Below are 25653 nucleotides of genomic sequence, written 5' to 3' on the forward strand. Positions count from 1 at the left end.
ACCCATTCAACAGAAGAAGTGTTCTATCTATTGTCAGCATTCATGTTACCTCCTTTATTTGCTCTTAAGTGACCGAGTACCGAAATGCCCTATTAAAGAGTAAATAACCTACCGAAACAATATATACATATATATACACAAATGTTGGAAACATGAAAAAAGTCTTTTACTAAAATATTTCACGGTTATGTCGAGTGAGGGTAGCTGGAAGGTAAATATCAGTTTTTTGTCCTTTATAATGTTTCGTTTCTTTAATTTGAAGAAGACAATCCACGAGGCTTCGATATACCATCATAAATATAACCTTAATTTAATGTATAAAAATATCTTAATATCTATCGAGATTTTTGCAGTTGAAAAAAGGGCAATTTAAAGTTAACTTGCTTCAATAAACGACGTGCCAAATCTTTGAAATTCATCAAAAAGGATAGTATGTCATATATTGTGGACTCTCAAAGCATGTTTTACAAAATATAAATTTGAGTAATCGGATATATTTAGATCAATTATCCCGAGGATATTATCGATAGTTCTATTACGAATAGACTCTTCAAGACAATCTAGAACATAATGTTCATAATCCCAGTAGACCTTGTTGATAAATAACTCCGGACGACTGTGAATTTTGGACAGATCCTCAACCGCTGGAATACATATTGCACGTACATATTGACCATTACAACTTTTATCCTCCAACTTCCAAATTTTATATCGTGTCATGCTTTTATACAGTGCCATAGCATTGTTCAAATTACCTATTAAAATAAATAAATAAAGGTCATTACCATCGCATATTTGTAACTTTGATCTGTTAACAGTATTTTATTAATTCACACTTGATTTATATTTTAACTTATTTTGTTGCCGCTTTGATATTTTCTTATAATAATTGTTATGTTTTACGAAATAGTTTTTATATCATAGAAACAATATTCTTTCATTGATGATTTCATAGTTAATTCTGCATCTTGATAATTTAAGACTATCGATTAAATATGAAATAATTTGGCACTCTGAAACCATCTTGAGCATGTTGAGACAAAATTCATAACCAACTGCAATCATAAATATATAAACTACTGTGTCATTTAGGAAATAAGAATAATGAATGGTTGAAATTATTGGAAACCCGAAAAATAAGTAGAGAAAAAGTTTATCATATCCAATTGTTCTTTATTTTTTTATCTAACAAACTAAAATCTTCAAGTTAAATTGTTGTACTCGAGACTCCATAAATATTGAAAATGTTCCTTCAAAGTTCTTCTGAAGATTTTAACTGAATCATGATATTCAAATGCCATTGGTTAATAAACCCTAGTGTTCGTCAGATTAATTGTGTTGTACATTTAGCGTAAAAAATAATATAAATATTATCTTGATATCAGATGGTTCAAATTTATCAAAATTGAAATAAAGCAAAGTTATACACATCATATCTTTCAATGTTGTAGTATTGAGAGTTAATATATGATAACATTAAAATTAGCAGTAACACTGCTTGGAAATTTAAATTTTAGAATATTTTCTTTGCTTTTAAAGACATTAGTTTGGTTTTTTGCTTCCTTTATGTTTGTCATTTGAGAAATGTACGATATCAAATACCTTGAAACGACCCTGGAATTCCAAGATTCGAATTAAAGTTGAGGGTAGAGAAAAAGCTTTCGTCTGGAATGATTGTTCCAACCAACCATTTCAAAAGTTGATTGGCTGTTTTGTTTGTAATGGCATACTCCACAAACCGTCGATTAACAGTTATATGTAAACTACCTTTGTATGGAAATACTCCAGGCGGTGAGGATTTAATATTTGTCCATCGATGTGCAAATTTTGCTCTAAAACAGTATAATATCATTATATGTATATTAAGTAAGCACAACTAACATCGTGTGTATTCGCTCGTTATGATGGGGAATGGAAATTCAGATTCTTATTTGAAATATATATATATATATATATATATATATATACATCTTCTTATTTTCATATATAGAATTCAACATGCAGCATCAAATATCTGTAACCATGCAAGATCAATGACATGTTTTATTTTATAGTTTTATATGCAACACTCATTATTCGGAATGATTAAAAAACGAATTCGGAATTCTCAGCAAAACTTGCAATCGAAAATATGCAGAATATCTCTGAATTTTTTTTATTTTTATCATTTTTATTTATTTATTTTTTTGTTTTTTTTGGCAAATTGTGTCTTGTGACTCAATCCGTTGAATTATACTTAATTTTTTTATTTGCTTACTCAATGTCTGAGTTCGTTTAGAAGGGCTATTTGTTTGGGCAAACAATAGTGCTACTCCGTTTAATTTTCATATGAATATTGTATATCGTGTAGAACGTTCTTCGTACACAAGCAGCCACATCGTCGGCACAGTATGACAATTGTGTTACCCTCTCAAATACAGGAACGCCACACGATGACTAAAGGTCATTAAACGATTTTTGTAAGATTCAAAGCCTTAGATATAAATCGTTAGTGAAATATAGGGTATACTTAACAGAATAAGAGATTTTTTTATATTTTACAAAATTTTTACAAAATCTTGTTGATATTTGTTCTTCTTTGAATTAAACAAATTACAGTTCAGCGATCTTAGTGTATAACTTCATATTGTAATCAATTTATATAACTTGTAAAGGTTATACGAAAAACATTGTTATTTGAATAGAAAGAAAGGTAAATGAATGAATTTTAGATAAAATAGGAAGAAAATTCTTGTAAATTGTGTTTTCATTAAATGAAAAATCTCACAAATGAACATGTTTTTTTTTTTAAATCGTGATCGATCTTTTAATGTTGTGCTATCCACAATGCGAAATCCAGTATAATGCACAAAATCGTAAAAATGATATCAGTGAAAATACCTTTCCCCAATTTTCCCTTTTTTTTTCTTTGTTTTTTTCCCTACAAACCAAATGATTATATAAATAGGGGTAATTTTGATATAGGGATATCTGCTTGCTACTCTACTTCCTATAATATCTTGATCTATCTTTCATCTTTAAAGGTTTTATCGTTTAGAATCGATCAATATGGACACGACAGTTTTCCCTTGTTTGCACTCAAATACTATTAACCTATTGCCGTCTGTTAAGTAACTATTATAGGTCTGTTTTGTTGCTGTTTCATTAACGTTTATCCAGAATTGCTATTTCTTCGATGCTGTATACTACATTTAACTTACTGATTGTTTGAAATTGAGACATCATTTGCACCGTCATAAGCCTTCAGAATTTTTACAATTTCCAGATTAGTTTTTAATGGAAAATCTTGCCCTGTTAAATTTATAAAATACTTCCATTTCTTATATCTCAGTAAATCCTGCATGCAAATTATGTCAGCTTGTAATACTGTTATTTTTCCCCATTTAACGTTATACGATTTAGATGACATGAACACGTTGTCAAAACAATTGACTATTGATTCCAGCGCCTTTCTGCGTACATCGGACATTTTCGTATCAGCATGAACACAATAGAAGTTCTGAGGTCGATAAATACTTCTAAGTAATCTCTCAAATTGATTGATTGATTTGAATATGAGCATACTGTAAGCTATTGGAAAGGCTTCCTCCTCGCTTGAAAGTGTTGATGTAGTGTAGCTTCTGTCTCGGAGAAACTTCTTACAAACACGTGTTCGACTGATATAATAAAAAGGCGATAAAACGTTTAGATATTCGTTTGCCAGTCTGTTTGCCATGTTAATTTCACGTTTCTGTCCTGTTAGCAGTGCATGACAATTAATAGAATCAACAAGCCTCCTCTTCGTTAATGTATTCGTATTGATGAACCACCTTTTTATTCCATCATTTGTATAAGATGAAGACCATTCGTAAAACATATCAGTATTCACGATCACAGAATCAAATATATACATTATTATCAAAATCAGAATTAAACAAGCTGCAATCAAGTTTGTAGACCGCAAAGGAATGTACTGAAAAATAAACAGAATAAAATCAATGCGAATAAAATCGAAGAATTCCAAAATGTTATACACTGGCTGAACATATAAATGACTGAATAGCTGCAGTTATATGAAAAAAATTGTGATTCATATTGTTTCACTCTCATCTGAACAAAGCGAGAACATTTTTAGAAACACCATGCTACTTAAATGAAATCATTATGCAAATGCAGTAAAAAAATAATGAACTGATGATTTCTTTCAGAATTTTTACATATCTGCATTTTTCAAAGGAATCTTTTAACCTATTGAAATTATCAGGTACGGAATAATTATTATACTGTAAAGCAATGATCATTGAATCTATCTGATACTGTTATGTAATTATCTGAGTATTTTGTTTTATTATCATTTTCGTGATATCGTGTCTATATGGAAATCCTATAAAATCATCATTTCTTTATTATGTATTTTCGTTTTTTATTTCATTACTTCTGTATTTTTTTTTCTAAATGGAAGATAAACTATTAAGAGTGGAAAAGCTAAGATCAAAGATATGTCCTACATACCTTATCCATAATATATCTTCAAATGTGAACCAATAACGAGGTAACCATCGGATATAAACTCCCTTGGATTTATTTGTATTCATTATAATCTACAACTTAAAATCAGTCTTTTGTTCAATAATCAGTCATTCATTCAGACCGGTTTGTACTAGATTGCAAATGTGGGCTATTAGATACTTAAGTTGCAGCAGATGTAAATAATCCTTTCGGATAATATTAATAATTGTACCTATTTGTTGTATTTATTACAAAACTAAACCCATACTTTATGTTAATCTATTTAGTACTTGTTAAACATTATATTATTGATTAAGTTATTGTTTTACGAATAAGGTTTGCAAATCATTGTTCGATAATTTTACTATTGTTGATTGCATATATAATGTTTAACATCCAAGATTACTCTGTGAACATGAATGTTATAAATACAAAACTACATTGTACGAGGTTCAGAACACAAATAAAGTTATCTTTTAAGTAGGGTGTATACCATAACAAGACAGATGCATACACAAAAAACGTAAACCAGATGACAAGTCAGCTAAAAACCCTGGACAAGTCAAGTTACAAACAGACATTGGCAAAAAAAAACAACCAAATCAGACTTAGAAAGAATATAAATAAGAAGATGTGGTATGAGTGCAAATGAGACAACTATCCATCCAAGTCACAATGTGAAAAAAGTAAACAATTATAGGTCAAATCAGATTTAGAAAGAACACTATTTCATCATATCTACATAAAGCTGACAAAAAGATCAAAATATGTTAGTTTGTGTTCCCACTTATTAAACTTATCGGGATGTGGGAGTATTGAATACACAAGGTGGGCAACATGCCAGTGGTTATCATCGTCAATGTGTTTCTGTTTTGTTTTCAACATTCTGCTGCTGATTTCTGGTCTTCGACTTTACTTATCAAAAAACGTCACTGACATCATCCAGTTTAGAACGTTTTTGTTCGTTTGTATAGTTACCTAAATCTTCATTTGTATGTAACTTTTACGCTGCTTTTTTACGAGGTAGGTCTTTTTTTTAACAACTATGCATGTACGAAGCACTTAAATGTTTAAAATATCTTTCAATACAAGTGCCTTTAACGAAAAAATGAATCAGCGAATCATTGTGCATGCATGTACATATACAATAAACAAAATTGTTTAAAATATGTGTCCTTTAATGGAACAGAGAAATGCTTTTAAACATTCAACAACAATAACAGTATATTGTGTCCGTCTGATATTTCCCGACATTTTCCTCGGAACCGGATACGAATGACCCAATAAGATAGCAAGATCAAATGTCTAACTTAATAATCTCAAACATTTAATATGATATAAGTTGTCGGTTTTATGCTGTTTAAATTTATTTTTTTGTATCAATTAATACCTGTATATTAACAATAAAGAGGAAGGCCAATTTATAATAAACTTTCATTAAATACACTTGCTTCAAAATATTGAATGCGAACTGCACTTTGACAGGATCCAGCTTATGTGCACCAGCAGTATTTTGAATTTCTGCTCTCATATTCATAATAACATGTTACAACCTCATTAACTAATACACTAGTGCCTCTTGTGTATTGACTTGGTGTTGATGACAGATCCCTTGTAAATTATGTAGCAACTTAACAAATTTTTGTGTTTTGTTTTGTATTGTTGCCTTTGTGTTGTCTCTGCTGCCATCTAATTAACGTATATCCAACGTCTTTTTATGTATTTGAAGTTAGCGGCCTGTTCGTTTTTCGTTATTCGATATTCAAATTGTTTTAGTTGAAAGTAATAAAAACTTAATCATTCGATAACATTATATGTTTATAGTAGTTAAAATGAGTAAACAGAGATGTAGGAAATCTTTTTGTGACATATCCAAGTTATCGTAAATTCTCGTTGTTCTAAAAAATAAACCCCTTCAGAATCTGTGAATCGAATATTTCTTTTTATGAAATACTTCTTTTTATCAATAAAATGTAATCAAAGATGTACATTTAAAAGATAATTTTTCAACAAGCAAAAACAAACGGCCACTTTCGTAAGATTTGAAAATATAAAACGAAACATCTATAGAAATCGGACTTCATATGCAAAATATATACAGATATAAGGGCCCCCTAGTCTTTCAGTGTCCCTAGAATTTAATGATCTTTTAAATTACGTGTATATGCAGAACCTATCAGAAGGAATTCCCAGAAATGTTATTTTTGTTATGTATGGAGAGCTTAAAGTGTCACTTTTTTAATTAAAAATCGTCTAAAATTCAGGTATAAGGACCTTTGCCGAAAAGTGACAATTTAAGCCCTTCGAAGATATCGAAGATGACATCGTTTTGTTTATATACATAGTCTGAAAAATCCTTGAATTTAAGGACATTGAAAGACCGGGGTCTCATCGTCATTTAAGCGGTCTCCGGCAGGTTTTCACTATATATTTTGAACATCAAACTGGCACTTTGAGCCCTCCGTAAACATAGAAGACAGGAAGTTTACCGAAATTCCTTTTATTGTCATGTGTACCTTTATATTATCTAATTATTTGCATAATATTATGAAGATTGTAAGATTAGGGAGGTCTAGCCATCGCCCTGTGCCCTTTTACCGGATTTTTCGACGATTTTTAGCTGAAAAGAGACAATTTCTTTTTGACTAGGCTTTCCATAATTATTTCTATTGATATTTTTAAATGTTAGAGTGATCGTTTGTTTTTGTTTCTAGAAATATCATGTATAAAAGAATATCTTTGATTTCATTGATAAGACAAATGTGCGATTTACATTAGGGTTTATATTGGAGGACAACGAGAATTTACGACAACTTGAAGGGGTCTTCAAACGATTTCCTACATATCTTTTTACTCTTTTTTACTCCTTTTAACTATGACTATCATGCTTTTAATGTTATCAAATATTTGAATTTATATCATTTTCAACTAAGAAATTTGAATATCGAACCGACTGCTAGCAGCCGGTTGGATATTGAATATCAAATAACGAATAACGAATCGGCCGCTAACTTCTCATCCATCGTCTCTTTAAATTAAAAAAAATAAAACAACTAACAATTCTTAAAATACTTCAAAAATGATAATTGTTTTACCTATACACCAACAAATAAAAAGTTGACACAGCCCACAAGTGTTCACCGAACCACACATGTATTAAAAGAGAAGGCACGAATGAGTAGCATGCTTGAGTATATATTATTTCAATGGTCACTTCGAACGCAAGAAACTAATAATGTGTTTTCCTTCATTTCCAAGTTGACATTTCTCCGTTCCAACTTATATAACTGAAATATGTAAACTGGGAACTAAGATTTGTGAAGTTGTAATTGAGAAATGTCAACTTGCAGTTGGAAATGAGAAATGTCACCTTACAGTTGGAAATGAGAAATGTCAAGTTTGAGGACACAAATATGAACAACAGAATGTTCATACCGAATAGAAAGACAATGAAGTGTTGAACATTACAAACCACATTGATAAGGAATATTAAGTCAGGTCCACACAATTTTAACAGATCGTTAACTTCCTTCACATGATCACATGATCACGAGAGAATCAGGACACATTCATATCTAGTTAAAGTTAACAAAGTTGAATATGGGTAGGGCGGATTCATGCGTTAAATAAATTACGTTAACTCCCTTTAAATCGAAAACATCATTTTATATTATAAAAAAAAGTCAGAAACAGTTTGCATCTCTTCGCGATCGTCTGGATAGATTAATATAGCCTCTCGTCAAATTTTAGCTCTTTAAATTCACTTTTGATGGCAAAACTAAAAACAAACTAGATTAAAAGCAGACATAAACGTATCTCTCCACTAGATTTGAGCTATAGTAGTATTTTGCTGAAGATCTTCTATTAACTGTAAAGAAACGTATTAAACGCACAGCTTAATTGACAAATTGGTTGCTTCTTAATATCAATCTCCCATAGAATATTATTAAATTGTTGTCTTACACATCCACTCCTATTTCGTCTTGTCCAATTGATTCATCTATGTATTCATTATAGAATGAGGGAACAATAATTAGTGAAAGCTTCAAACATTTACTAGATACAAATAATCACCTGAAACCATACATAACTGACCTCTTCCATGAATCATTTTACTCTTCCAAGTTTAAGCAAATTGTGTTATTACGCGTATTTAACTAAGTTTGGGTTTATTGCGTAAAGCTGTACGTGAGTGTCATGTAATAACTATGTCTCCTATTTGACCATTGATGCTATATACAGCGGCCAATAGAGTATCAAACACACAATAGACTCTTCCTCGTTAAAAAATATTAAAATTAGTTCCCCTCCTCCCTCCCCGCACCCACCACTACCACAAATATTGAAACAATTAAATGCCCTTAGTTCATTTATATTTTATTACCTGCACGATTTTATCTTACTCCATGAATACAAAAAAAATCTATTGATATTAATGTTTTATCGTGTAACTTATCCTTTCAAACACACTTTAAGAAGTAGAGTCTATTAACTGGGTCAAAATATCCCAGTGCACATTGCATATTTTAAAACGAGTCTTTATCATACTTTAAAATATGCTTCACAATTTTATATTTTTCCATTAAATTAAAAAGCAACAAAGTGCTGTTTGTACGTTTTGCTGTTTGATGTATTTTGATACACTTATCAAAATGAATTAATTTGTATCTTAAAGACATTACATAGCTTTAATTCCAACATAATTTGGTTTTTTGGTATTGATATCCCTCTTGCATATTTTGGGAGGAATACCAAAGTATGCCAAAATATCTGAATACTGCGTTTTTGGATATTTGATGACCCGTTTAATAATCAGCCACAATATTATTGTGACCTTAAATGACACATATTTGGTTGTGATAATATGAATTTAGGAAAAGAATAAACCTTGTTCTTGAAAATGATTCTAATGTGAACACTTATCAAATATACCAAACTTGTCATTTAATATGCCAAACACGTGATTCGTCTACATAAGGGGTACATTTGTAATTGGCGTATCTTCGTTGTTCAAATGTGATTTGGTATGATCAAAGCTTAGGATGATGAAGTTTGAACTCGTGTGCGTTTAATTTATAGTTAGTTTAGTTAGAATTGGATGTATTCATCGCTTACCGTAATCTAAATATATACCTATAATTGTTGAAAACTTTATGTAAACACGAATAGTCGTATTGCTCTAAAGTTGCTGTCTTATTGACGCGTACTACCCAATCATCACTTCATGTAACAATAAAACAGAGCAAATCATAAAATGCTGTAACAACGATATATTGCACAATAGAATTAAGATTAATCATGACCTATCATAATTTCGTTCGAAAATGAGAAGCTCCGTATCAAGGAGAACTATCATAATCTAATGCAACTACGTTTTTTTCGGATGCTATTGAATTATCAAAATCAATTATAGGCTGTCATAATTTTGTTAGAAAAATGACAAAGCCCGTATCTAGGCGTACTTTGTCTTTGCAAAAAGGAGGGACAAATAATGAAACTCGAAGCGAAATCTCTGATTTAACAGTCTTTACTCAAAATTTAGAATGGAAATGGGGAATGTGACAAAGAGGCAACAACCCGACCAAAGTGCAGAACACAGCCGAAGGCCACCAATGGTTCTTCAACACAGCGAGACAATCCCGCACCCAGAGGCGGGCTTCAGCTGGCCCTAAACAAAAATGAGTAATAGTTCAATGAAAATGGACATTTCACCAAACTCCAAAACATATAAATGAACTAAAATTAAAAAACATACAAGACTAACAAAGGCCAGAGGCTCCTGCCTTGGGACAGGCGCAAAAATGCGGGGGGGTTAAACATGTTTTGTGAGATCTCAACCCTCCCCTATACCTCTAGCCAATGCAGAATAAACAAACACACAGCAATACGCACAGTAAAACTCAGTCTAAAAGAGTATTGTTTGTTTTTTTAGAGTTTGGTTTGTCCAAACAGCTCGACTGCCACCCTTTATTTACGGTTATAACGATTTGAAAATTCGTTTATATTGCCAAGTTTTAAATTATTTGTATATTTCAAAAGCATAATAAGAAATATTCCCCTACCGCAAACATATCAGGAGGATTGGAATGGTCTTATGCTTCAGGTGTTATTTTTTCAACGCTAAAGTCTTTTAGCGTTAAATGAGTCTAAAAGGTGTATTGTCATACTTCAAATCGCATTTTGCGGTTACAGTTAACGTCAGTGGAGCAAACTATTTACCGTTAACCTTTATTTAAGCAAATGCGGAGTAATGATAAGTAAGGGCCAAAGTTCAACCCCTGAACTTGAAAAAAGGAAAGACATTCATGCTGTTTTATATTAATTCTTCTGATAAATGAACCAGTTATTTGATATTACTTAGTATGCAGAAACTTTTAGGCAGAAAAATCATAAACATAACATTATAAACATGTCAAAATTGACCATTACCTATACGATAAACTGGATTTCATTCATGTATTTCTTCTGCAGCTGTATATTGTAAACAGTAAAATATATGTATTTTTCTTAATTAAGATAAAGTAAACGACAAAGGAACAACAGCCCAAAGACAAAATTACATCAATTACGGACAACATATACTTCATTGATCTTCTTCAAACCTTGTTTATTTACGTTATATGGTTGCACGGTGAACAAATGCCTTTACCACGATAATACTGATACAAATAAAATTTATGTTAAAAGAAAATTACCCTTAATAACCCTTTAGTGTACCTTTAAAAAAAAATGCTTACTCCTTTGTTTTATGCAATTATATACCTATTGTAATTTCATTTTGCATTACTTACCGGATTTGATCTGACTCCATGCATACATTTGTAGAAAATCTGTAGTCTAGACATATTTATTATTTATCCTCCAACCTACCCTTTCAGTCACTGAATATCTTCATTAAGGAGTATGGCCAACTTCTCCTCTGTTTGTTTTACTTACGGGGTCAAAATCTCCCACTGGGCATAGAATATTAAAGAATCCTTATCTTAATATACTTGAAATACCTAAAACTTCCTTGTTGTAAATAATAATTCTCTTTCTCTCCACAAATAAAATCTCCCATTTTGTTTGTATTGCCTGCATGTTTTTCTACTTATTAAAACATTGTCCACAATATGCAGACTATGACCTGTACATTATCTATCCTGCGTTTTACCGTCCATAGAGAGCATAATATAACATGTGTTCCTTTGGACTTGTTAGGACTAAAGCTTTAGGTTCTCTGTTGTGTGGGTCATTATATTTTTCTTCGATATCAAGATTTTTTCAATCTCCTTCTACTAACAACGAGGAAAAAAATACAACTGAAAGTTGATTATCCCATCAATTTATAGATTTATACGTTTGTACTTTTCTTCACTTTAAAAAGACTAACGAGTTATATGGATGATAATTGCTGGAAGCAGTTGAACAACAAGGAAAAATCAAAGTTATAAATTGCCTACGCTGACCATACAACATCATAGTCAAACGAGAGAAAAACACATACAAAATGTTTACATAAAACTAATATTAAAGTTTGAAAACCATGGACCCCAAAACAATCTAGTGTTAAAGTATGAACTATGAACGGGTATTCAATTTCACCTTCCTTGTTTTCATTTGTTTTGAAAATTATTTTTCGAATTTGATCTCATATGACCCGAATGTGCTTTTAATATTTTCTTCGCTATTTATAGATTATTCTATTTTCGATCAAGGGAGATTTAGACCCTGCAATAATTTATTGACTCCTGTTGATTGCTTCAAAATGTGTGTATACCCGTCAATTTGTTATTTGTTTTGTCGGGTTGTTGTCTTATTGACGTGTACCCTACATATTCCTTTATTTATTAGAGAAAACATTTAATATAAGAAAGTCATAAAATGATGCTTCTGCGCCTTTCTTGAAATCAGTGAATTATCATGATCAATCATGACCTAATCAATTTCGTTAGTAAATGACAAAATATACTCATCTAATTAAACATCGTATAAAATAGTACAATACGAGCCAGTCAAATATAAGAGAAAATAAAATGAATGGGTTAACATAACTTTTGTAATAGTCACGTGTCGTTTAATAAATTGTGAAAGAATAAAGCTGTGACAGCATTTTCTGATATGCTTCTTTATAGTTGAACCAACTTGCAGTATATATATATCTCGCATGTCGATTCGAATTTTAAATTACAAATATTCATTATATTGCCACATTCTAATATTCACTTGTCTTCCCTAACGTATATAATATCGTCACCAGGTACATATAACAAAGCCCGCTTCAGCCTGCTTATCTCTTGAATTCTTGTGCTTTCATCTGTCAAATCTAAATATGTAATATTTTTCAAACAATCAGGAATCTGCTCATCTGTCAACGGTTCCATCAAAAGGGGTATGACACAACTATCTTTATCATTTATATGTCGTATTAATGCTCTTTCCATTTCGTTCTTGCACCAAGGGCTCGCAACAAAATTTCTTGTTAGCACAAGGATTACCTTATAACTTCTTCTGATTGCATCTGTGATGTTCCTGATTATAGTTTTTCCTGGAACGAAATCCCGGTCCGCAATACAACCTGTAAATGATTTACACAATTATTACATTGGCAACATTGATCATGATGAAATATCGTGATTTCTAAGTAAAATAGAATACGGAAATTGCACCCCTCTGACACCATACAAGAATGGGTGTTGTCCAGATATTGTCGATGACGCTCCATCAAATCGCATTGAAAATGCGTAAACAAATATCTTCTGGCATTGTTTACTTTATTTTCTGAAAAAAAGTTGATCAATGTTATCAAAAAGAATAACTAATTCATAAATTGAAGTGTCGAACAACACTGTTTTTTTCTATATTTGAATTCTTGGATTACAACTGCTATAACTCTTATTTATTTGATTAAAGAGTTACGATATACCCAAATAGTATTCACCATTAGATATACTTGCTTTTTATTATCAATGTTGAAAATGATCATAAAAAAATATTTTTTTCTTAAATATTTGTTGCTATCTTTTTCTTCGATTGAAAGCGAGATGTCTTTATCTTTTTATTGGTTGATGGTTTGCGATTGATGAAATTGTCAACACTCTTTGGTATATCATGGCGAAAAGTTTTATTTGTGAGGAAAAGTGGTGTATAAGGAAAACAATTCATACCTTTGACAGAAACACAATCAATTCAAGTCAATTCAGACTGGAAACAAACGAATATTGACACGAGCAGAGTTTGAACTTCCAACAACCGTGTTGAAAGGCTAGTGGTAACTGTGGATTAACTTAATTTTTCAATATGTAGATAGTTAGATGTACCATAAACATGATAAAAGCAAGGTACAAAAAAACATACATTTTTTGGAAGAAAAATAAGAAAATCAGTAGAACTGGTACTCTGCAACTTATGGCATTTACTGTTTAAGCGACAATAGATGAAGGTTTTAGATGACACGCATGGCTTATAAAATAAACGTGAACACAAATCGCAATTAGGTAAGAATTTCGTTAGATATCATTACCTTTGAAAGCTACATCTTCCTCTGAAAACTGCTTTTCTAACTCGAAAAGAAGCATATTGACAACCCAGTCACTGTCTTTCTTACTGTGAGATACGAAGAAATTGTATTGATATCCTTCGGGTACCTGATGAGTCTCCAGAGAAATTGGAATAGGTGCTATTGATTTTTCAAACTCTTTTTCGAGATCCATTTCACTATCGTCTTGTGGAACGACAGATGATATTTGTTCTTTGAATCGTTCAAGCTGCTTCTGTCGTCCTGTGTCTAAATTACTTATTGCAGTGTCACATTCCAAAATTTCCGTAATTATATCAAGACCGGTTTGTTTTAGCAATTTTTTTACAGTAACTACATCGTTTATAAGTGAAAACAGATCGGAGTAGTCGTTACTGATAATGTATTCATACACTTTTTCCGTATTCCTATGCTCTTTAAGTCTTTTGCATTTAAGTAGAATGTAGATTATTTCTCTGAGAAGATAGTAGGGCTTGTCACCTCCAATAATCTTGCTTTCAATGCCATATCGTTTCAGAAGATATAAACACGTAATTTTAAAGTCGTGTATTTTAACATATGAACATAGGGATAACGCTCGTTTCATCCATTCAGCAGCTGTAACAAGCTCATCCAAATCATATAAACATGACGCCATTCTATTGGCGATGGTGTATTCATTGTGGCCCGATAAAGCTATACCATGCTGCAAATAATCAAGAGCGTAGTGAAGGAACACCTTATCATTGACCATATGAGCGCCTTCTTTTTTGGTGAATGGGAATTTCGCCATTTTCTGACATATTCTTGCCAAATTTTCCATATCAATAGCAGATCCTTTTGATTTGAAGCATTGGTGTCCATCGTTGAGTGCGCTTTGAAAGTACTGCCAAGACAAACCTTGATTTTTTGTTAAAAGAAAATCCCCCAAACTTTCGTAAACTTCCATACGCGTACTATAAGCAAACCAGTTCATGGTAAAATTTTGTGTTGAAATAGTTAGTATGTCTTCAGCCATTTTAAGTCGCTGTAGTTTTTCACGAAAATCTGTCCCTTTCGAAAGATGGAATAAGGCACGTCCATATTTATTCAGTACAAAGGAATCTGGCCTATATTTCTGCATGTCATAAGCCTTTTTTAATGGTATCAATGGGTCTTTAAAATATTTCACATATGATTCATCTTGAAAGAATTCAAAATCTGTAGGATTATTTTCAAGTGTCTTGCGACGTTTTATTAAGATATGGCCTATTTGTGCTAGTGATCTTGAAATGTAAGTTTGTTTCTTGTCAATGTCATTTTTCATATTGGCAACATTCAAAAATATTTCAATCGCCTTACAGGTAGCATCTAAGACATCTATTTTTCTATGTTCAGTTCTTTGCCTCTGTAGTGAATCGACATGGCGATTCCATGCCTCCCCAATGTAATATGACCATACTATTTTGTATGGAAATTTGCTACAGATGACTTGGGCCTTTTCAAATTGTTCAAGGGCTGTTATTTTCCTGAGAAAGTATTTGTTCGTTCTACTGCATTGAATAGATTGTTCTAAATTACTGATAGTCTGTTTATTGTGGAAAACACATTTTTGGAGCACCAATCTTCGCTCATGTTCGCTTTTTTGGTGTTCCGACTGCAGCAGTTTATGTGCATCAGTTAGTTTACTGCTTGCAATATTTTCAATGTTTGCTGACATATCGTGCACCAAGGCATACCCTTGTTCCAAAAGACAAACGGCTTTATTAACCACGTCTTCTTCTTGGGTGCTAAGAAGGATTTGTGCCATGTGTTTTCTGCATCTTTCTGCGTCCGATATTCTGTGCAACCCCTTATAAATCTGTGCTAGATCGGACAATGCGTTTAAATTGTCCTTATTTTCCTCTAAAATATGTTCAAGATGTTCTTTTGCATAACATCGCAATCTTGGTAGTTTTGTTTTCAAAATAGCTATCATATTATTAAGAACATCATGTACACACTTATGCTCAACTTTCAGTCGTATGTTAAGTGCTTCGATTTCGTCATAAATCATTGGGATGTCTAAAACGTACATCAGATTAAGATTCAATCCAAATAATCCTGGTACTACTGTACTATCCATCCTGTTATGTATTTAAATACTACACATAATTTCCAGCAATACTCCTAAATTCGGACTCTTCTGTAAAAAAACAGTTGCCATATATTGTTTTGGTTTATTTAGATGAATGTTTACAGACTTTTATGCACTCTGCTACCAAAATGAGATGAGATATAACAAATGGTTTGACCGAAAGCAGAACTACGAAGCTTATCTAATGCTTATTATCGACTCAAAAAGATGTCACCTTCGAGGCACAAACAATCCCGGTCGTAAAAGTGTCATCGTATGCGCTAATCCTTGCTTCTTGTTAACGATACATCTTAATATTAAAAGAGTTCTGGTAGTGTTGGAGAAAACTGCTCTTTGGTCGGGTTGTTGTCTCTTTGACATATTCCCCATTTCCATTCTCAATTTTATTCTAAGATGTTTAATTGAAAGCGTTGTTCTTAACTAGTTTCATAGCAGCTTAAAGATGTGCTCGTGACTCGTCTGAGTAGTTTGTATTAAAAAGTACCACAAAAATACTGAACTCCAAGGTTAATTCAAAAAGGGGAAGTCCATAAAAACTGACAAAATCAAACGTTATAAACCAACGTTACAAGTGGAAAACAACTGTCATATTTCTGATTAAAATATAGATTTACTTCCCACTTATTTATTGTCAAATTCGAGGTAAGTTTCTAGAAATGAGGCGGAGGAAGCTGAATCTGTGGTTTCTTAAATCTCTAGTTCAGGAGAATAATTTAATGGATCAAAGCTTAGAACAATTGATCAGCAATATCATTATCAAATGCAAACAAATATTTCTATATCAACATTATGTCAAACCAGAGACATATAATACATAAAATTTTATTATATGTCTCTGGTCAAACGTATCATAGTGATCACTTGTCAAGTTCGGCGTGGACCTACGTACTGAGAGATGATGTTATCCATAATAAAGTATATTTATCTAGAAATATGTCCTGTATTATCTGGTATCAGCAATCAACAGCAATTCAGGGAATTGTAAACCATAAAGTACAGAATTCAGGCGATTTGATGTGTTTACGAGATGTATTTCCTATATAGTTTCTTTTTCCTATGTTTTTTTCTAATATTAAACTGCGATCATTTGATATACAATTGTACTGACAAGGATATACTTTAAGTCTTTCTTTTTTCTTTTTTTTCTTTTTTTTTTTTGGGGGGGGGGGGGGAGGGGAAGTGTCAGATTGTGCACAATTGTATATGGTATATGGTCAAAATGATAGTACATGTATTTGATTTGATATAGCATTAACATTATCTTTCCTTCGGATAATTCTGACATTTGAGTTCAATTATTTATTTTACATTTTAAATCAAGTAAGTTTAATATGTAAACAATTTTTAGTGGTATAAGTTATCGATATCATGCCAACAAAGTTAACTAAAAATCTTAAATTTGATTTATAACGAATATCAGAATCAGGCATAGATCCTGAGGTCAACAGGTATAATTGTTTTCCAGATATGATGATAAAATATCATACATTTGAATACATGTACATGGTCCACATGGGGTCTTTTCCTCTGTGAAGGTACACACAGACGTGCCGCTGGAATGGGTGTTTTAAATTCATCAAGGTAAAATGTCGATGGGTCATTAATTTTTTTTAATTTTTTTATTAGATTTTTGTATAATGCACTGTTGTGTCGTTTTAAAACAAATTAAGTTGTCAAAAATAGAATATGTTATAACTGAAAAATAAATGGCTCGTGGTATTCACCATCTTTAATGTATGTATGAGTGGTGTTTTTGAAATCCAAGCTGCACGTTTATACCCAAAATTTCATGTAGAATCATTATAAAGTAATACAACAAGTCCAATAATAGGATGTAAAAAAAAAATCATATGTCAGTTTAAATAAAAGTGCAAAATAACAATCAATAGATGATTGTAAAGTGCATACTTATGTAAATAATACGATCGAATAATAGAGGAAATAAAATATTATACATACATGTCTTCTTGATAGATGACGTGTTTTATTACCAGGTTATGAATTTAGTTTACATAACTGTATGCTGGTTTATGTTTTCTGAAAACCAGTATTTAGGTCATTAGATCGATAATGTGCATAATCATTTGAAATCCTCGGTTTGGCCTTATATTATGTTTAATTAACCGATCTTTATAGCATTGTTCAAGCTCGTTCCTTTATATGAAATCATTATTTTGAAATATTTAACGAATTAAGTCACATATGATATAATTTGCAGTTCATTAATTTAACACAAATACATATCATATGTGTACACTACCATGCATTGATTCGTGCCAATTAAGTTACACGTTTATTTCTTTGCTGGATATGTTAATATTATGCTCATAGGTGGAGACTGCGAAAAAAGTGAGGTATTTAGTAAATAAAAAAAGACAAAAAATGGTAAAAAATGAGAAAAAATGAAAGGGGGTGGAGGTAAATTGCATATATTTGTCAACTGAACACATAATTGCATTATGTTTATAGTTTAAAAAAACAATATTTAACATTAATGAATAGCTTCCCTCACTGAAATTGATTGATGAACAGGAAAATGTCTAATGACTCTCTAATAGAATAGTGCATTATGTATACCATTGTATACATGGTATAACAGTATTTACACACCATGAATTGTTGTATCGTGCATTAACTGTAAGTATTAGATGTAAGTTTCTCCTATCTGAGGTGTGTTAGCTCCGAAGATATGAGACGATTACATCTGATTTACATAGAAGTAATAAATACATATTTTATCTTTTCTCTTGTTCTAAAAAGAACAATTAGTAAAGATAAATCAGGAAAAGTGTCAGTCATTATCTGAAATTTTCCAGATGCAGTAGCACTTTCAGAAGATGTTTTGTAGTTATGGATTTGGAATGAAATCTTAATTGTGTCTATTTTTCTGTCATCAAATTGATACCCTTATCACTGCTTTTGTTTGGCAATAAGAAGTAATAAATAAGTATTTCATCTTTTCTCTTGTTCTAAAAAGAGCCATTATTAAAGATAAATCATGAAAAGTGTCATTCATTATCTGAAATTTTCCAGATGCAGTAACACTTTCAGAAAATGTTTTGTAGTTATGGATTTGAAATGAAATCTTAATTGTGTCTATTTTTCTGTCATTAAATTGATACCCTTATCACTGCTTTTGTTTGGCAATATGAGTTTCTGTATTATCTTGTCTTTTTCTGGTTGAGTTGCCAAAATCTGATCTTTTTGCTGATAAATGATAACACTTCTATGTAATTTATAGGGTTAAATTTCTGAAAGATTCAGCGATTCTTTTATCGCTTTCTAAATTATAAAAAGAATGTTATTTTGCATGAACATGATGAATCATATAGAATAATGACATGGTGTAAATTAGGATCACCGAATCGGCTAACGCCATTTGTATACAAAAAGTGTTCGGATAAAGATGTACCGTGTTTACACCTTAAATTTTACTCTGAGTACAGATAAACCTGTGCAATTGGAAATATATTTAGGATGCTAGAACCTAGATGCATAACAGTTATAAGCATTTTGTGTTTAATTCCCAAAATATAAAGTTTGAATGTCTTGGATTTTATCTTATCTTTCAATCCTTTAGATTAATCATTTATTAATATTCTATATCAACAGTATGTCAAACCAGAGACATATAATACATAAAATTTTAGTATATGTCTCTGGTCAAACGTATCATAGTGATCAATTGTCAAGTTCGGCCTGTACCTATGTACTGAGAGATGATTTTATCCATAACAAAGTATATTTATCTAGAAATATGTTCTGTATTATCTGGTATCAGCAATCAACAGCAATTCAAGGAATTGTAAACCATAAAGTACAGAATTCAGGCGATTTGATGTGTTTACAAGATGTATTTCCTATGTAGTTTCTTTTTACTATGTTTTTTTTTTAATATTAAACTGCGATCATATCTGCTGTCGGAATCATTGGAAGCTTGTCTTGAGTAGCATTCTTACTGTAGACAGTGTCTCTGTCTATAATACATGTACAGTAGAGAATAATTTGGGAGAAACAATCAACGATACGCTATTAACACCCAAATCACCAACACATGCACTTGTCTCTGAAAAATAATAATATCATATATACCTTAATATAACAAAAGGTACATAACTCGCATTTTTTAAAAATGACAATCGGTCACGAACTTTCGTTATATTTCGATTCCTCGATTATCTACCCCACTTAAACTTGCCGTGAATCAACATTGATTTATCTATACAGTGGTGTATAACACACCTTCCTTTATTGTCGGAGTCATTCGTAGCAGGCCTCCCAAGTATGTCTACCGTAATTATTCCGTCTTTCGCACAGCCCTTTGGAAATATTAATCTCGCAGTAAGTGGTTAATTATAATTGTCTCTTTGGTATCTTTCCCGTCTCTTATACATATCTCGGTTTCCGATTGGTCAAATCTTATTGCTAAAATAAATGTTTTTTGGTGTCATCTCAATTTTATATGTAAAGTCCAGAAAGAGTCTGAATGATATCAATGGAATGAAAAATTTGAGTCTTAGAATAGAAACTCGTAACTCATTAGACATACCTCAAATAACACTAATTAGATTCAGTTTCATGGAATCTTTTACAAATTTATTATTTGGATGATAAGTTCTATTTAGAGAAAAACTAACAGGTCTTTGGAAAATACTTTTTATAATTAAGCATTCACTGCGAGATTGATATTTCTAAAGGGCTGTGAAAAGACGAAATGATTGCGGTTGACATACATGGAAGGCCTATTACGAATGGTTCCGATAATAGAAATAGACGTGTCATACACCATTTTGTAGATAATTCGATGTAGATTTACAGAATAACAAGTTTCAGTGGGATAGACAACCGCAAAGTCGAAATATAGTGGAAGTTCGCGACCGGGTGACATTTCTCAAATATACGAGTTAGGTACCTCGTGTTATATTTAAGTATATAGGTAATTTTTGCAGAGACAAGTGTCTGTGATCACCAAATATCGAACAACGTCATGATATTATTTACGAGAACTACTGACGAGGTTCCTGACTTAATTAGACGAGGCAAAACAAAATGTGACCGTGTTATATAATGTTGTTGAGATTTTAACCCTAGGCTTCTATTTTTCATCTCCATCATCAGAGTAAAGTCAAGACATACATAAAAACATACAGTACATACACGAACACGAAAATAATAGCAAAATCCAGTAAAGTTTTTACCATTCTGAAATGCATTTAAATTTTATTTATCTCGGTCAAGCCATGCTTGGAAACTTATCCAGAAGCACAGGTTTGTATGTACTCGGAATGTTGTACATGTGGTAAATATGGCAATATTTGCCAAATGGTTATGATGAACGCTAAATAAAAAATAGTGTTTTTATGTAGATCTGCCTGAATGGCTATTCTTAAGAAAAGAAAAAAAAAACAGTAAGCTATGTATTTGAAATCGTAGGTTATTTTTAGTAAAAGTAACCTGTGAGTGGTATTCGTTACAATCAACAATTTTGTCGTTTTTCAGTCTAATGAATAATATACAAGTATTTACTATATTATATATAAAACTTTTGTTTGTGGTGAACCAAATACCTCCACATTCTCCAAGAGTAAGGAGAGATATAAAAATAATGTGAATACACTAAGCTAAGCTAGAAGCTCGATTCAATCCACCTTTTGCTAAAAGCGTTCATTATTCCCTGTTTTATATCTACTAAAAGGATTCCATTTTTCTATAATTTTCATTTCAGTATGCAATAATCTGCATCAAAAATAGATTAGTCCAATATTAAAATTCCGTTGAAGTTGCATGGTTGAACTACATGTAGGTATTGGTTGATGACAATCCCAAAGATTAAGCTGTCTCACAAAAAATAAACATGCAAATGACTATTATTATGATTATGAAATCAGTAATTAAACCTCGTAAAAGCAAGAAAATTTAAGTCTATTCAATGATTTGAGTTCTATTTTTTTTCTTTTTTGGTAAGAAGACGCACTGATAATATGGTACTTCTGAAGCTGTAAAATTAAAACATTTTTTATGGTTATTATTCACACCTTTATTTAGTTATCTCCCATATAGGACAAAACTTACAAATGTAAACAACTTTTTGTAAAATTTTGTATTTAGTGTTTACTTTACTGATCAAACAGACTTAAGCTGAATTTATTTCCATTGAGAATTTTTTCTTTATGGCATGGGTGTTATCACTAAGTTGACTAACACCCAAAATGTCGAAGGGTTTCTGGGGTATATGGTCACCTTGCTCTTATTTCCGGAATCGATGATAACTCGGCCCATAACAAAATCGGCCTTTAACACACTCAGCATACAAGAAGAAATTAAGTATGAAATACAAAAAATAATATTAACTTTGTTTAAAAATAATTTCCATCAGTTATAATGACAAAATTATTTATTTTTTAACAGATTACAAGAAAGAAATATAAATTATGTTGACAAGATAAAAATAGAAAATTAAGATTTATTTCAGTTAATATTGAAAGATAACCACTTTTTTCTCTTCTTTTTTGTTTCCTCTTTTAATTATGTATCATATGCATAGTTTATAATAACAGTTATTTGAATGAACATGTCCTATATATTGTATACGATAACAGCTGAATACTGCCACATATATACTGTTGATCGACATCTTTTCAATCGCCTATAAAGATTTAGAGTTACAAACATGCAAAGAAGACCAATGTCACTCTCATAGGATTTTGTGCTCTATAAGTTGGAGTTCGGTGTTTTGTTATTTTACTTTTCGTTTGTAACAAGCACTGAAATTAGCCCTCACTATTTTAATGTCCATTATGATAAATTTTCATAGTATGTCTATTGTAGCAATTGAATGTAGTCGAGACAAATCAGGAAAAGACATGATTTTTTTTACTGATCATGCTGATATAAGTAAAAAACAATCTGAATTTCTAATTAGGGATAGACACATTGTACTTTACCATGTCTACCTCCCAAATAATTTCCCTGTATCAGTAAAATAAAATACTCTTGTAAAAGTACGCTGTCATGATTGTAGTATCCTTGACTAACTGACATGCTTTAAGTTCATAACTTCACGACGTGTGCCACATGTGGAGCAGGATATGTCTACCTTTCCAGAGCACCTAAGATCACCCCTGGTTTTGGTGGGGTTCATGTTGCTCAGTCTTTAGTTTTCTACATGCATGTTGTGTTTTGTGTACAGTTGTTTGTCTTTTGGTCTTTTTCTTTTTCTGCCATGACGTTGTCAGTTTGTTTTGCGACTAATGGGTTTGAATGTCCCTTTGGTATCTGTCGCCTCTCTTTTTCATACAACATAAATTCATGTAAGTAATAAACAATAACATTTTTAATGCACCGAAAGATTTATCTTGCAGTTGACATTTGATTTTTTGTCAATAATTCTGTGCAACAGCTTGTGTATCGATAAAATTTTTTATTCATCATGAAAATATATATTTTATATATACATTGACTGTCATTGAGGTCACACACTATTCAATACGCCCTTAACATTAAAAGATTATTGATACACAATCAAAATGTCAAATCTTTATTATTTATCATTTTATTAACACAAGTAAATATAAAGTTTTTTTTATTTCATAGCTACATATTTATATGATTCATTGTAATTATTAACATGATTAATATCGGAACTCCTAACACAAAATCTGCCCTCAATTACACAGATTATCGATTATAGATCAAAGTGTCATCTTTTTATTGTTTCGTAAACACAAAGAAAGGTTTTAAGTCAACATTTTTTGTTTATTACTGTCATTTGACTGTTAGGGGTCAGTAGGATTGTTGCAGCTTACATTTTTGTAAGTACTAAAAAGTATTTTATGTACAAATTAATGCTTTTTATAACATGTATAAGTTATTTTATTAGATTTGAATGACTTTCTGAGATCTGAAATATTCAACTTGAATGTGTACAGTCAGTTAAACAATAAATCATTGCTAAGATAGAAATTTATTACATAGGTTAAAAAAAGTTACAGACTTTTTGATGACCTTTAAACAAGACAGAATCGGGAACTGTGACATGGTTTTCTTGTGTTTTTTTTTTTTCGTGTATAAATGAGAAATTTAAAGTTGGTGCAAATCAAAAATGGCAAAATGAATGGATTGCACGCAAAACGTTTAAACTATATTGTGTATATTTAAATTTATGAAATTCACTTGTATCTTTCTGATAGTTATTTCTTATAACGATGAATGATCCAATAAATACATTTTTTCATATTAAACACATCTGAGTCACAGGGACAAACAGCAAAGATGTGATGACCATATTTTGACCTCTAGATCTTTATCTCTAGTGATCTTTTGGTCATTTTTGTCCTTGGGTTGCAGACTATCTAACACTAATGGACAAGCAGGACCAAGCCCTTGCTGACATGTCAGTTTTCTAGATATCATTATCTACACTCTGTGTGATTTATTAAAACCTAATGGATTAAACCTTATGTCAATTCCGAAAATTTGTACGTTTTTTTTTCTTTTGGTCATGTTGTTGGGAATTATCAGAATTAAAAAGTTTTTTTTTTGTTATTTATCAATATATATATGTAGAATAGTTTCTGTGAATTCATTTATTTTCCAGGGTACCAATTTTCACAGATTGAAGAAAAGATGTATTTTCGTAACAAGATATTTGATTTGTGATATTTCCAAAGCTACCATAATAATATATATATAAGATGGTAAATTCTTAAATCGACAAACCCTTGAGTTAGTGGTTAATTTGTCTTTACTAGTAAAAACAATGAAAATAATGGGTAATATGGCAACAAAAAATGATGAATCCACAACTTATCTTAGACTAAATGCAAACGCTCCCATTTAATTCTATACATGAAGGTCTTAATGAAGGGTCCTTCATTTCTGTATTCTTTAATTTTTTAAGCCATTTTCTCTGTTCTTTTTAAATTTTGGCCATTTTTCTCTATTCTTTTTATATTTTGGCCTATTTTATTCTAATATTCTTTAATGTTGTAAACCCATTTTTTTGCAACTTTTCCCCATTATTCTCTTTTCTGTTTACCCAATCCAGACCATTATTCACTGATAATTTTGATAAAATTATATATGTCCTATAATTAAAAAAAAATATCTTTAAAATGTGATATTTCTTGCATATTTGAAAAAACATATTTCCAGTAGATGTTGGGTTTACTTTATTCTATACAAGCTCGTCAGAAATGAACTTAAGAAAGTGAAAACATTCCAGAAGGAGATGTCTTGTTGATCAAGGACAACTAAGTAAGTTGCATTAGTTAGCCAATGGGGATAGTCACTCAAACGTTCCCTAGCTAGTGCTGATAATTTTGTACGCAAGGTAGAAACTCGTATAGTACGTACCTTGGACAAAAATTGTGTAAAACCAGCTTTCTTCGTTAGACAAGTGACAAAACTTGCACTGTTGTCCAAGAAGTTGTAAATAATGTTGTGGAATAAACAAGATGACAGACGGGGAGTGTACTATCTTGTTTGAAGATTTTTTATGACTTTCAATTTATAAACTTTGTCGTTTCTTTCCCCTCTTTTGTTATTTCCCATT

At 31.3% G+C, this 25653-nt stretch overlaps 1 protein-coding gene and 1 long non-coding RNA gene across 4 annotated transcripts in view; one reads left to right on the forward strand and one right to left on the reverse strand.

The window, feature by feature from the left end:
- Window positions 1-294: 294 nt before the first annotated feature.
- On the reverse strand, window positions 295-18219 carry LOC127715218 (beta-1,3-galactosyl-O-glycosyl-glycoprotein beta-1,6-N-acetylglucosaminyltransferase-like). 3 transcript variants are annotated; one of them, XM_052221237.1, is made up of 7 exons: window positions 18060-18166; window positions 13991-16148; window positions 12966-13045; window positions 4492-4586; window positions 3201-3952; window positions 1603-1832; window positions 295-755 (listed from the first exon to the last, which is right to left on the reverse strand). In XM_052221237.1, the coding sequence occupies exons 4-7, from the start codon at window positions 4498-4500 to the stop codon at window positions 436-438; spliced, it is 1311 nt and encodes a 436-aa protein (XP_052077197.1). In that variant the 5' UTR covers window positions 4501-4586; window positions 12966-13045; window positions 13991-16148; window positions 18060-18166; the 3' UTR covers window positions 295-435. The 3 variants fall into 3 exon arrangements, 2 of the variants coding, with proteins under 2 accessions (XP_052077197.1, XP_052077196.1); XR_007988237.1 differs by lacking the exons at window positions 295-755; window positions 1603-1832 and having other exon boundaries at window positions 3576-3952; window positions 18060-18219; XM_052221236.1 differs by lacking the exons at window positions 295-755; window positions 1603-1832; window positions 3201-3952; window positions 4492-4586 and having other exon boundaries at window positions 12430-13045; window positions 18060-18168.
- A 5620-nt stretch (window positions 18220-23839) lies between these two features.
- The window catches only part of LOC127715230 (uncharacterized), a 54414-nt gene continuing 52600 nt past the window's right edge, over window positions 23840-25653 (forward strand). Inside the window, exon 1 of the long non-coding RNA XR_007988242.1 lies at window positions 23840-23911. This is a non-coding gene — a long non-coding RNA (uncharacterized LOC127715230). The remainder of the gene's footprint in view (window positions 23912-25653) is intronic.

Source organism: Mytilus californianus, unplaced genomic scaffold (assembly GCF_021869535.1).
Source record: "Mytilus californianus isolate M0D057914Y unplaced genomic scaffold, xbMytCali1.0.p SCAF_9, whole genome shotgun sequence".
Taxonomy (NCBI): domain Eukaryota; kingdom Metazoa; phylum Mollusca; class Bivalvia; order Mytilida; family Mytilidae; genus Mytilus; species Mytilus californianus.

Bases quoted from the DNA above. Each gene is read 5' to 3' on its own strand.
- LOC127715218 (XM_052221236.1), bottom strand. From the start codon at position 16,088: ATGGATAGTACAGTAGTACCAGGATTATTTGGATTGAATCTTAATCTG. The intron at 13,046-13,990 runs GTAATGATATCT...AATCATTTACAG, and splicing joins GGAAGATGTAGCTTTCAAAG to GTTGTATTGCGGACCGGGAT.